Consider the following 12,785-nt stretch of genomic DNA (forward strand, 5'->3'; position numbering starts at 1 on the left):
GGCGCGCCGCCCCCTCCAGACGGGGTTTTGGCGCCCCCTCTGGTGCTGCGCCCCTATGCGTTGCATACCCTGCATACCCACTTTTTGCGCCACTGGTGTCGTCTACTAAATGAGACAAGTATGTCGACCTAATGGAAACGAAATCATCCTCAACTTGATGCAAAAGGTTTGTTTTGACTGAAGACTTCATAGTAATGCCCATGGATTTCCAATCTGTCACATAAACAATTAAAAAGCGCGTGAAACGGAATAAAGAAACAATACAAGGGGCAAATAACAAACAAAAAGCAAAACGACAAATTTAAAGTCCTAAATTCTGTGAAAGGTTTATGTTGTAGGCTGGAAGAGGAGCCGTTCTGCACGAATCAACCCTGCGATCCCATGAACAGCTCTCGTGAACGGATCATTCACAAGAGACTCAGTTCACTCAGAGCTGACATAATGTCCACTGTAGATAAAAGAGGTTCTTGTTTAGAGGTTGGATTCCTTCATATATATTTTTGCAGAAGGCCTCCCAACACTACTTCAGTCAAGCTCGATGCACCGGCCTCAGTCACGTCACATGTAGCACAGTCACCTCTTACACTGTTGTGTTGTTAAACACTGGCAGAGCACCTGTCAGCATTTCTGGACTTTTCTACTTAACGGGAAACCTTGCCCTCTTAGACATTTGCTTCCTCCTGTGATTTAAAGTTGAACACGATTGCGGTCTGTCACTGTTATAGTAGAAATTCCTGAAATGCAAGGCAAGCTGAGTTCTGATACCACCTTTGGAGACGTCTCGCAGACACAGAAAGTGCAGGAGAGAACAGACCACAGGAAGTCATAGTGGGGCTGGGGGGGCAGCAACATGAGGTGCTTGCTGCCAACACAATGTCTGTAAGCTTTGTCTGAAATTCAGACCCGGAGGAAGCGATCTTTATGAAAGCCTGACAGAGACCCTTCCTGGCCGTGCTGCATCAAATAAATACTGACTTGAAGGGACTGAATATTTAAGCAATCAAGTTTTCATGTTAAAAATATGTTTTGCAAAAAAAAAAAAAAAAAAAAAAAAAAGATTTTTATTGATCATTATTGATTTGTAAAAGCAACAAAAAGTGTAAAAAAAATAAATAAAAAATCCAAGAGGGGTTGCCAGATTCTTCCTAGTCACTTTTATGACTGGGAGAAGTCATAAAATGTACAAATTAGAAACTGTACATTTTTCTGTCTCGTGTGTCTTTGCTTTAGCCCTGGAACAGCCAGGCTCTAGTCCAGGTTGCACTCTGTTATTTTTTTTTGCCATGATCTGTTCATGTCATTGTGGCCATAAAATGAAACCATGTTGAAACGGAAATGATCAAAGTAGGTGCAGAAAGGAGGTCAAACTGGAACGTCCAATGATCCCAACTGCTTTGATGATCAGTGAGATATCAGCAATAGCCTGGGAACAGAACCAACTTAAGACGGCTATGGGAACTGACAGAGATCATTATAGCACCAGAAGTTTAGGCATGAGTGCGTTTCATCCGGCCAGCTCCTTTCTGCACAAATTAGAAACTGTAAACTATCCTTAGGAGTTGGACCTAGTGTGAGGTTTTCTGTCTTGCGTATCTTTGCATTAGCCCTGGAACAGCCTGGCGCTAGTTCAGGTTGCACCCTGCTATCTGATTGTTTACCTGCTGTGGTAGGCTTCAAATGGGGACAGATATAACTCTGAGGTAAAGCTGTATACCTGCTAAAATGTTCTTAAGCAATACATTAAAAATACAGGTTTGAAAAGCTCACCTTTCTGTGGGTGTTTGACAGGAACATGTTCTGAATGCATCAAACGCATCATGCGACCGTTCAAGGTTAGCAACAGCACAGTCCACCCACTTAATATCGATTAAGTTCCCGTGTTGCAACTGTAAAGTTTTAACCCATTCAGAGTTGAGCTATTTGCTTAAACAGAAGAATTCATAAGGTGGGATCTTCTGGTCAAACACTTCCACCATGTCAAGATGTCCAAGTAGTTCTTATATGATTCACCAGCAGTTACTGAAACAATCAAGAAGTTGTAATTTTTTTTTCTGCGTTTTATCCATATGAATGGAAGAATGCCAGCTTCCCTGCTAAGTCTTCTCTTAAGCAGTGATGTCAAACCGCAGTTCTCGAGGGCCAAAGTTCTGTAACTTTCAGATGTGTCCCTTGTCCTACATGCTTGAATGAAATGGTGAAACCACCTGACTAGTATGCAATCAAGTGCCTCTGCTAATGAGCTAATCTTGAACCCGGGTGTGCAGAAGCACATGTTTGAAAGTTGCAGCATACTGGCCCTTGAGGACTGGAGTGGGAGACCACTGTCTTGAAGCATAACAGTTTTTCTGCCCTCTTGCTTCTTTCACGTTCTCTCTCCTGATGTCTTCCAATAATTAGCAAAAACAGAAGCTAAACCTTCTGCTTGGTGTAAAATGAAAACATGCTAATCATAGTTTTGTTCAGTGAGTGCAAGAGACTGTAGGCAGTCTGAACTCGCCTGTCTTGCTGTGACACATATTCTCTCACTCAGGGTGTGAAACAAACTAGATACTTTTTTTTCCCTTTGTGTGAAAGAAATCACACACTTACCCACAACTCTACTAGATGCAGCATGCCAGTACCAGGCTGAACCCCGTTGTGCTTTAAGAACTGTCTTAATTCTTCACGGCTTGGATTCAACAATTCAAACCTTCCTGCAAGATTTTGGTTTAATATCGATATTAACAATTCAATCGGCAGAGATTTGTTAGTTGCATTTTGTGATTCACCATGTCACAAAGGTGCTCCTCTTAGATCTGGTGACTGTGAAGGCAAATGGAATAAAGTTCACTCATGGTTTGATCTTTGTGACGCGGCGCACCGTCCTGCTGAAAGCCGCCATCAGATGGTCGGCATGTTGCGGTCATGAAGAGACAGCAACAATACTCTGTGGTCTCTGTGGTGTTTAAAACATGCAGATGCTCAGCTTGTACCAAGGAACCACAAAACAGGACAAGAAAACTTTTCAAAATTCTAACCTCGCCACTTCCACCCTGATTCTGTTTGAGCTTCTTGTTATCGTCTCTGTCTTACTTGAGTCCATCAAAATGTTCGATAAGCTACATCAGGAATCCCGTCTTAACTACGAATTAGGCGATTTATTTATAGACCCAATAATTTAGATTAAAACTACCAAGTCAGGACATGACTTGATTATCAAAAGAATAATAGTCAAATAATCCAGTCTCAGTTGTTGTTTCTAAATTCCTCCCTGATAAGGCGTAAGGTTTAAAATAAGGCCTAATTCCATCGCTGAACAGCAAGATCCTACACCTGATTATGGACTAAATACACACAGATTCTCTCCATCATACACAAGTTTATTACACAAAAGAATTGTGTAATAATTCTTTTAAACAAAAAATAATTTTTTTACACAAAAAATTGAAAGAAGGATGAAACTAATATTTGCTCAAAGTAAAAACAGTAGAAATCCTAAAATAGATGGAAAAAAAGAACCAATAAAATGATTAAATGTTGTCACAGTTCAGTACAAACTGTGAATATAGACAAGGCAGATTTAATCCATGAGGAATTTAGATTGTCAATTAGTTTGATCTTATTAAGATTAAGAGGCAAATTAGCTCTAAATTCAGACTAGTTTAGACTAATTGATAAGCTTGATATTGATTACAAATACCATTTCACTAATGACAAAACTTTAATTTGAGACTGTAATTCTTTATTATTCTTGACCAATAAAGCATCACTTTAGCGGTAAAATAAAGTAATGGTTTATTTGGAGAATTTTGGAATCCTCAAAAATAATTGATCCTTAATCTATTTACCAATTACTGCAGTCATAGATAATTTAGTCATTTGGAATGCAGGTAAGGCGGCTCAAATGAACACAAAGAAACTAATATTATGAGGTTTGAACAAAGCACCGTAAAATTCAATATTATATATTCTTGAGTGTCATCTGTTGCCTTTGTTTCGGGAAAGCTGGAGTCCTGACTTACATTTAGCTGATGTTAGCTTCAATGAAAAGCCACATCAAGGGGTTGTTTGAGCTGCTGTTGTCGCCTCAGATCAGTTAGCCCATTCTGCTCATCTCTAACATCATGAGGCCTTTTTGTTACCGGATGTTTTCTCTTTTTTCGTACCATTTTGTGTAAACTCGGAAAGCGCCAGTAGATTACCGTTTTTCTAAAACACTTGAACTGGGCCGTCTAGTGTCTGGCACCAACAGGACATCCCACATTTAAAGTCGGATAAATCCCCTTTGTTCTGCATGGAGACAGCAGGTTTAAATTTCAGTGAGTCGTCTTCACCCGTGTGTAAATGTCTAAGTGGATTCCATCGCTTCCGTGCAATCGACTGAGTTTCTCGTTGTGTTTTCAAGCAATTAAACGGGTGCACTTAATAAAGACTCACATTTCTTGATGTGTAATGGTTGTTGTCCAAAAAAATCCTTGTAGTCAGACAGGAGAAAAGAACTAAAAGTCCATCTGATCTTCAATGTTCATTTGAGCATTTCCAAAAAATGATGCTCGCCATTTCTTGGGATCCAATCAGCAGCACTCTAGGAGCCATGATGACTGTTTGCCACCTAAGAGAGCCTGCTGAAAGACACAGAAAATTAATATGAACGCATGATCTTTATATCTCTTAAATAACAAAGGGTAATCAGGTAATGTTTTCGTTTAAAGGCTGCTCACCACTATGACCTAACAAAGAATATGTTTGTTTCCAAAGTCTGACGGAAATCGTATTTCCTGACATTTAAAAGCCCAGTCACTAACAGCAGGATGGACTTTATGCAAAAGTGGACATTCAAGTTGTAAAGCAGACAATGTCATAAAAACCAGTTAATGCCATCATTTTGTGCAATTTGCGCTCTAGAATGCTGACATTTTGTAGAAATTATATTTCATTCTGAAGTGCATGACCTTTGCTCTGCTTGAGCAAGGGTCATGGAAATGGTTTTGTGCAGAGAAAGAACTTTCAAAAGCAATTTGTACACGCTAAGTTACTTTCTGTTCTGTTTTCATCAGAGAGCATAATAAACATGAACTTTATTATTTAGTGTGTGAGACAGCAGCTGACCTATTAATATAGCGTTAGAGTTTAGGCATGAGCGCGTTTCGTCTGGCCAGCTCCTCTCTGCCGAGCACACAGATTAGAAGCTGTACATTTTTCTGTCTCGTGTGTCTTTGCATTAGCCCTGGAACAGCCAGGCTCTAGTTCAGGTTGCACTCTGTTATTTAATTCCTTCCTACTATGATAGGCTTCAAATGGGAATGGGTGTAACTCTGATGTAAAGCTGTATACCTGCAAAATACACTTGGAAAAGAGATGGAAAAAAAAAAAAGTGAAATCAAAAGGAAAGACTGAGCACACTTGATGTCACAGCTACACAACCTGATTATTTAAGTACTTTTTCTGTTAGACTATATAAAATACAAAGTCAAAGGCAGTATGAAGACCGATTGTGTAGCTCATGGGATTCTTAAGTAAAGTGCAGGAAAGAAAGAGATCAAAACAAGATGCTTTTAAGGACCGGAAGAGAGTAAGGAGTGAAGACGAGCCTCCAGGGATCAGGGCGCGACCCAAACAGGTCACAGGTCATGGAGCATCTCTTTGTCTTCAGAGCAGCAAAGTTCCATAGCAGAGATCAGTGCAACTTTTCAATAAGCTACTTGGAAGGTGTGCACTTAGCAGCAGACGACTTTGATGGTAAAGTGGTCAATGCACCAAGAAGAATGCATTAACGTCTCAGTGAAAACTGCTGGAGACACTTCTGAGAATATTGAGCAGAAAAAAAAAATATTGAAAAAGCTTTTTATGTTGGGGAAAAAAAAAAAAAAAAACAGCCAAAAATCCTTATAGCTGAATACAGTAAACTTACAAAGTTTACACAAGAAATACACGAGGCGACTTTTAGCTTTAACATCTGCACCATATTGATACAGAGGGAAATAAGTGCTCAAGTTTTATAGCTTTTTTTAAATTCAAGAAAATATATATTTTCTCTTCTGTTATGTTTTCTTACTTTGTTATTGTTATTTTATCCTCAGCGTGATCTCTACTGTGCGTCGGGAAGCTTCGGTTCATTTCGGGGGCGATTTACGGCTTATTGTGAGGCAGCTGGGCTGAAAATGAGCACCCAGAGTCTAAAACCTCAGGCCAGAGCAGTGTTAACCCCCAACCACATGAATTGATTTAGAACTTTATAAATTAAACAGCAGCTAAAATATATCCATTTATATATCTTTCTGCCTAATGCACCAACACACTTTTCCTTCATTACGATTTGAAGCACATTCAACCTGAATTTTATGTGAACTAGTGTGAGAAAACAATACCTTACAGTGCTCTTGACAAATTTAGAATAAAATTGAGTGAGAGGCTGACGGGCAAGTAGAATGGCAACATGAACGATCAAACAGTTTAATTTTTTTATAAGAAATTAGCTCAGTAAAGCAAATTTACGTTTCTGTATATCTAGTGATTCTGTAAACTTAAAAAAATGAGTTGATATACACACATTTGCTGGCATAAGTATTTTATTTATAGTTTATGTGATGCATGTTTCCATTGTTGTGCAGGTTTTCGTATATATACCTAATTTTGTGCCTTATTGTTTATCATATACTGTAATTCCAAATATCACCATTCCAAATTTTCATCAAACATCTCATATTTGATGGCTGCAGTTTTTTTTGAAGTGAATCTACATTTTCCTGCTCTGTTGTTGTCAGGTTTTGGTGGGACTAGCACGTCTGATTTTTTAGAGGGTGATGTTTAGATTCGTCAGTTAAATTCTAACAAGCGTAGATTTTTTTTGGAAAATGGGTCGTGTTAAAAAGCTCACAAGTGTTTCTAACCTGTGCGATTTGTACAGTCTTATAGACTTACGCTTGACTTACTACAATTATACAAGTAAAATTGGTTGTTCACCATAAAGTTGGATTTTTTTCTAAAAAAAAAAAAAAAAAGTCATTTAAATGTCATGAAATGACATCAGACATTTCAGGAACACTTTACAGTGAAATCAGTCATTCCCCATTCTCACACACATTCAAAGGCCTGCTGATGGTGAGCTACTGGGTTGTAGCCATAGTTGCCCTGGGTCAGTCTGACAGAAGTGATGCTGTTATATCGAGCCACCTGCCCTTCTGACCAACACCAGCAAACTAGGCGGGTGAAGCGTCTTGCCCAAAGACACGATGACGGAGACGGACGGGGCGAGGCCTCGGACAGTCGACCCACCAACTGCAGGGCAAACGCCCACCGACATCACCCCCACGTTGTTCTTTAGTGTTTCATGGACACATCAAGATATGGGACTTTTTGAAAACGATGCATTGTTTTCTGTACATCTCTTCCTGCAGTGTATGCAGTTTGGTACTTACACCATAACTCTGTACAAAGGCCGCAGCAGTGAAATGATACTTCTGAATTAGACTTTTCACAAAGTGTGGCTCATTTTGTTGCATCTACTTGAAAAGCTTTTTACATTTCTGCGAATGGGGGAAAAAAAAAAAGAAAAAAAAAGAAGTGTTTTATGTAACGGTTTAAAAAGAGAGTTTCTGAATAAATAGCGTAGGAAACTTAGCTTGTATAGCATGCAGCGCTTAACAAAAGATCCATTAGAGATTTCCTCCTATTACCTCCCCATATGTGCAGTCTTATATACTTCTTCCATTTTCTCATTCCCTTCAAAGCAGCAGCAGCTTTATGACCCTACCGTTTCTCATCACAGTGATACTGAAAGGTGATGCCAGGAAGCTGTTCATGTTACTGACCCTCTCTGATTAAATTGAAACCTTGACAGAAAAATTGCTCAGTTCCTCTAAATTTATTTAAGTTTATTTTATATATATACTTTTTACATTTTAGAAGGTCTTTCATTCAACTGCAGGCAATAGCAAAAGTTTAGAAGTGTTAGAAATGTTACGACCATTATTTAAAGTCTGCTTGTTTGTTAGAGGTTAACGCTTTAACCCACAAAAACAAATTAAATACTATCTAAATGCCTATTATTAGCTGAAACCACAATTTGTGTTTTAAGACACTTTTGATATTTTTGAATATTGTAAATGAACTCACGTTGCAAATAATGATCTAATAATTACAAATTCTTACAGATTTTACTGCTATTCAGTGGGAAGTGTAAATAGGTAAAAACATCAAAAAAACATCAAAAAAATAATGAAGCATTGACTTAAAAATGTTGAAAAGAAATGAGAAAAGGTTAAGTGTAAATGTTTGGTGGTCACTATTTGAAACCAATTTAGACTTTAGAGATGGGCCATGTATCTCTTGGACTATAAAAATGAAGTCATTTAATCGCTCAGTGTAAACACAGTAAAACTGGAACGTTGCACTGAGAGTGTAAGTGAAAGAGGTGCTACATAGAGATAGAAAGGCACAGAAAAAAGTAGAGTACTTACCCACGGTGGGACCTCAGAAGTACAGAATGAATGAAAGAGTGAAACGGGGATATTAGCTTTCAGCTTAGTGCCGGACCGCTTTGTGCTGATGCTGCCGGGAGTTCTGACACAAACTCTTGCACGGATGCTGGCTCTCGTGAGCCGGTCGGGTCGTAGAGGGACTGTCATCTCGAATGTAAGCCGTGTGTTTTGGGCCTGAAAGCGTATGGCTCCGCTGGAGCACTTTCTGCAAACCAGAACATTTTAATTGAAGCCTGTAGGACCCGAGTGGGGAAAAAAAAAAAAACACACCCGCCAAAATCTGACAAGGTTGGCTGTTTGTAGAAAAAAAAAAAAAGAACTAAAGTGAATGAATGGAGAGCACAACTGTTCAAGGCCCATAGATTAGGTTTTATTTAACTTTGACCTGATTGTACGCAGTAGATTAAGTCATTGTTCTGAGACTGACATGTAGACAGAGAAATTTCCGTCTGCGTTTTAATCTTTACATTATTTGCTTGTTCTTTTTCGCAGGTGCGAACAGGGAGACGTTGTGACACACACAGCATGGCTGAACCGCTCCAGTATACTTTATGCCGGAGAAGACAAATGGTCAGTTGATCCCAGAGTGAGTCTGGTGACCCTTAACCAGGAGGAGTTTACCATTAAGATTGAAAATGTGGACATGACGGATGAAGGACAGTATGTGTGCGCAGTCCAGACAAGCAGAAGGCCGAGAACAACCTCAGTGCATGTTCTTGTCCAAGGTAAATGAACGTCTAAGAGCAATCTGGCTACTGTTGTGTGTGTGAATTAGCGAGAAGGCAGTAGATAAATAACATCAAAAAAGTTGTAAGTATTTAGTGTTAAGAAGGTTCCAATAACTTGTGGTTATTTAATTCTGCTTGTTTTGTTTTATCTCTGAATTTGAAAGGAACCAGGAGCAGTTTCACTTGATTTATGTATTAGTTCTAACATGTAGGAAAGAATTAGGATTTATCATAAAATATGCTTTAACTGTGTTTTTATCCTGGTGATACTGGCGCCTATCTGCCTTTCATTTATTAAGCTGTAGAAGGCACAAACTCTTCAGAAAATAATGCTCCCACCTCACATTCCTGGACCCATTGAGAATGGTGCCAAGGATCTTTTTTTTTTTTTTAAATCCCAAAAATTTCATCAAGGGTGTGAAGTGCTGCGGAGAGAAATACCTTCAAAGATTTTTTTTTTTAAACAATAAATAAAGTCAAAGAGTAATAATATGTGACCCAGACTGGCACAATTTCCTTGTTGCTCTGTGTTGGAAAAAAACAGCAAGAAAAATGAATTCAGAAAAACCAAACATCAATTATGTGTCCTTTTTTTGTTGTTTTTCATTAGTTGGTAGACCTTGCCCTGGATCTATTCTACAGTGTTCAGTGTGAAATTACAGGAAGATGTATTTTAACAGCCAATACTGTCGACTTGGAACCAAAGAAACACATACAAATAAGAGATCAAGAGGAATTAAAAATACTTTTTTTATTACCAGTCATTTCTATACACATTGTTAGCCACCAACAAAGATGTACTAGCAAATGCACAGATAATAAATATACATATTGAAGTGGATCTGACAAACCTGAACCATTAACTGCTGCACTTATCTTGTGAATAATTCCCTACCTAATTTGTAAAATGCTCCACCATTCGTGCCAGGCATGTATATTTTATTCAAATATACAAAGAAGACAGATGGAAACTGATTTCTCAAAAGCAATATTTGCCTCCCTTTTAATAAATGTCTTTGGGTGCTTGTAATTTGCACCAGGTCAGCATGCACCATCATGCAAACTCAGTTGGAAGTTGACAGGAAGAACTCGTATAAATTACTCTCTCCCCTCAAGCCCTCAGTTGGTTGTGGCAGATGGGCTCTTGTACTAATCCAGATTCTGCTGGAGGTCTCTTCCTGTTTAGGGGGAGTTTTTCCTCTCCACAGTCACTGCCTGCATGCTCGGCATGGGGGATTGCTGTACAAGTCAACGACAGAGCAAAGTACATGCTCATCCAGGAGGAGTTAATACTGCAAGTCAGTGACTTAGACGGAAACCATTTTAAAACGTTTTGAATAATTAATTAAGCAAACTGCACAGTTCCATAACTAAGATCAATTGGAATGCATGTGTGCTTGAATTGAAATCATTTTTTTGTAAAGCGCCTCGAGACGTTTGTTGTGAATTGACGTTCTATAAATGAACTGAACTGAATTGAGTTCTGGTTTCTGCCGCTGACTGGGCATTTACCTGTGACAGCATCTTAGGTGAAGTTTCTCCTCCTGTCTCTCCCTCATTATGATCAGCCTGGGGCTCCTCAGGCTCCTCACGCATCAGGAAAGCACAGCAGACAAAAGGCTCTGAGCAATTTTGATATTTTTAATCATTCTATGTTTTGGATTTTCTTTTCTGTTTTACTTTTGCTTCACTTTCCTCCTTATGTTATTGATATAAGCGAGTTACTCTTCTTTGACAGTTGTTTTTAAAAAAACATACATAAAAGTTAGTGGAAGCAGGAATGCTTCATTTGTTGATCATAGCTGCTACTTTCTTTAGGTCTGACTGACATAACTCATGTTTTCCAGCAGAAGCAAATAAGACACAGTTATTAGCGTGATGCTTACAAAGCCAAGACACTTTAACATGATAAATCGGACTTTTGCAGTCAAAAGTCCTGACTCTGTGCCACAGGTGTATTTGTTTGCTCCACTTCATCAAGCTTGTTGCTGGTGTGGTAACACTTTATTTGAAGGTGGATGAATAAGACTGTCATGACACTGTCATAAACATGACATAACACCTGTCATGAACATGAATAAGCCTCCATGAATATTTATGACTGTTGTCATAAAGCGTCATTCGGTAAATTATGACACTTTTAATACAAAGTTGACATTTTTTATATTGATCGTCATGATTCATAATACTGTGTAAAACGGTCAGCAGACAGAATCTAATTGAAATACATTAATATGCAGCTTTCTTCTCTGCATCTGCAGGCTCTTCCTCCTTGCCCGTGTGAGACTTCAGCTTAGATGGGCAAGATATGAACCTTTGTTGATATTGTTACATTTAAAACAAAGAAAAACTGCATGTTGTTTTTTGGAATTCTAATCAGTTCACTGAACTGAGCCTCTGCCCTGATATTCCCTTTTAAATGTTGCTACATGTTATTATTCTTATCCTGCTTCCACTTTCTGTTGAGATTAAACATTGAATCAACAATATGCTTCAGGTGCTCCACTCCCGGCGTCTGTCTTGCATTAATGTTGAATCATCAATCAATCAAATCATTTTTTTATGGCACATTTCAGCAACAAGGTATTGCTTTACATCATGAAAACACAAAAATACAAAGTTATAGAACACACAGTCAACAGTGGAAACATTACATTTTGTCAAGCGCCGTCGTTTCAAATCAGATTGTTGATTAATGCTTCATTGATTGTGTTTCAAAAGCAACTCTAGTCAGGTGGGTTTTTAGTCTAGATTTAGACTAAAAATCTAGACTAAAAACCCACGTTGTAACTTTTTGCCCCAACTCCAGCCAGGCCTCGAACACAGGTCTCCCGGGTGGAAGACTCAATGTCACGTTGTAACTTGACAGTGTTTCAGCTGTTTTGCAGCTTTCTTGAAGTTTGTTCCAGATTTGAGATAAATAGAAGCTGAATACTGCATCTACATGTTTGGTTCTGGTTCTGGGGATGCAGAGCAGTGGTGTGTGATGTGGTCTAACTTCCTGGTTTTATTGAGAACTCGAGCAGCAGCGTTCTGGATCAGCTGCATCTGGAGGGTTTAATATTTTAGGCAGACCTGTAGAGACACTGTTGCTGTAATAAATGTGACTAAAGACAAATGTGATCCAGGATTAGAGGACTACTGTCCTCTAATCCTGGAGATGTTCTTCAGATGATAGAAGGCCGACTTTGTGACTGTCTTTATGTGGCTCTGAAGGTTCAGGTCAGAGTCCATCACTACTCCCAGATTTCAGGCCTCACTAGGTTTTAGTTGTAATCACTGAAGCTGTGTGCTGGACTCCAGATCGTTCCTCTTTAAGTCCAAAAATAATAACTTCAGTTTTGTTTCATAAATGCAACACCAATTATTTGCGGTAGGAAGTACCAGTTATTAATATAGTGTTGTCTTAAAACAATGTTTGAAGACATTGTGTGTCTTAAAACAATGTTTGAAGATATTGTGTGTCTTAAAACACCTCTGCAACTGTGTGTTCAGTCAGAGATGTTTTGTGTCAACTGAATGTACTGTAAAAAATTGACTGAAATTTAACTGTGCCAACCTGTTCTCCCAATGTTGCACCTTGCCCAGCAAAATGCAT

General features: G+C 38.7%; 1 protein-coding gene across 2 annotated transcripts in view; it reads left to right on the forward strand.

The window, feature by feature from the left end:
• Positions 1–12,785, forward strand: part of ntm (neurotrimin) — a 64,791-nt gene that overhangs the window by 28,757 nt on the left and 23,249 nt on the right. For both annotated transcript variants that reach the window (XM_008401852.2, XM_008401853.2), the window contains exon 2: positions 8,952–9,184. In XM_008401852.2, the coding sequence (XP_008400074.1) occupies positions 8,952–9,184 (233 nt within the window). The remainder of the gene's footprint in view (positions 1–8,951; positions 9,185–12,785) is intronic.

This window comes from Poecilia reticulata, unplaced genomic scaffold, assembly GCF_000633615.1.
Source record: "Poecilia reticulata strain Guanapo unplaced genomic scaffold, Guppy_female_1.0+MT scaffold_131, whole genome shotgun sequence".
Taxonomy (NCBI): Eukaryota; Metazoa; Chordata; class Actinopteri; order Cyprinodontiformes; family Poeciliidae; genus Poecilia; species Poecilia reticulata.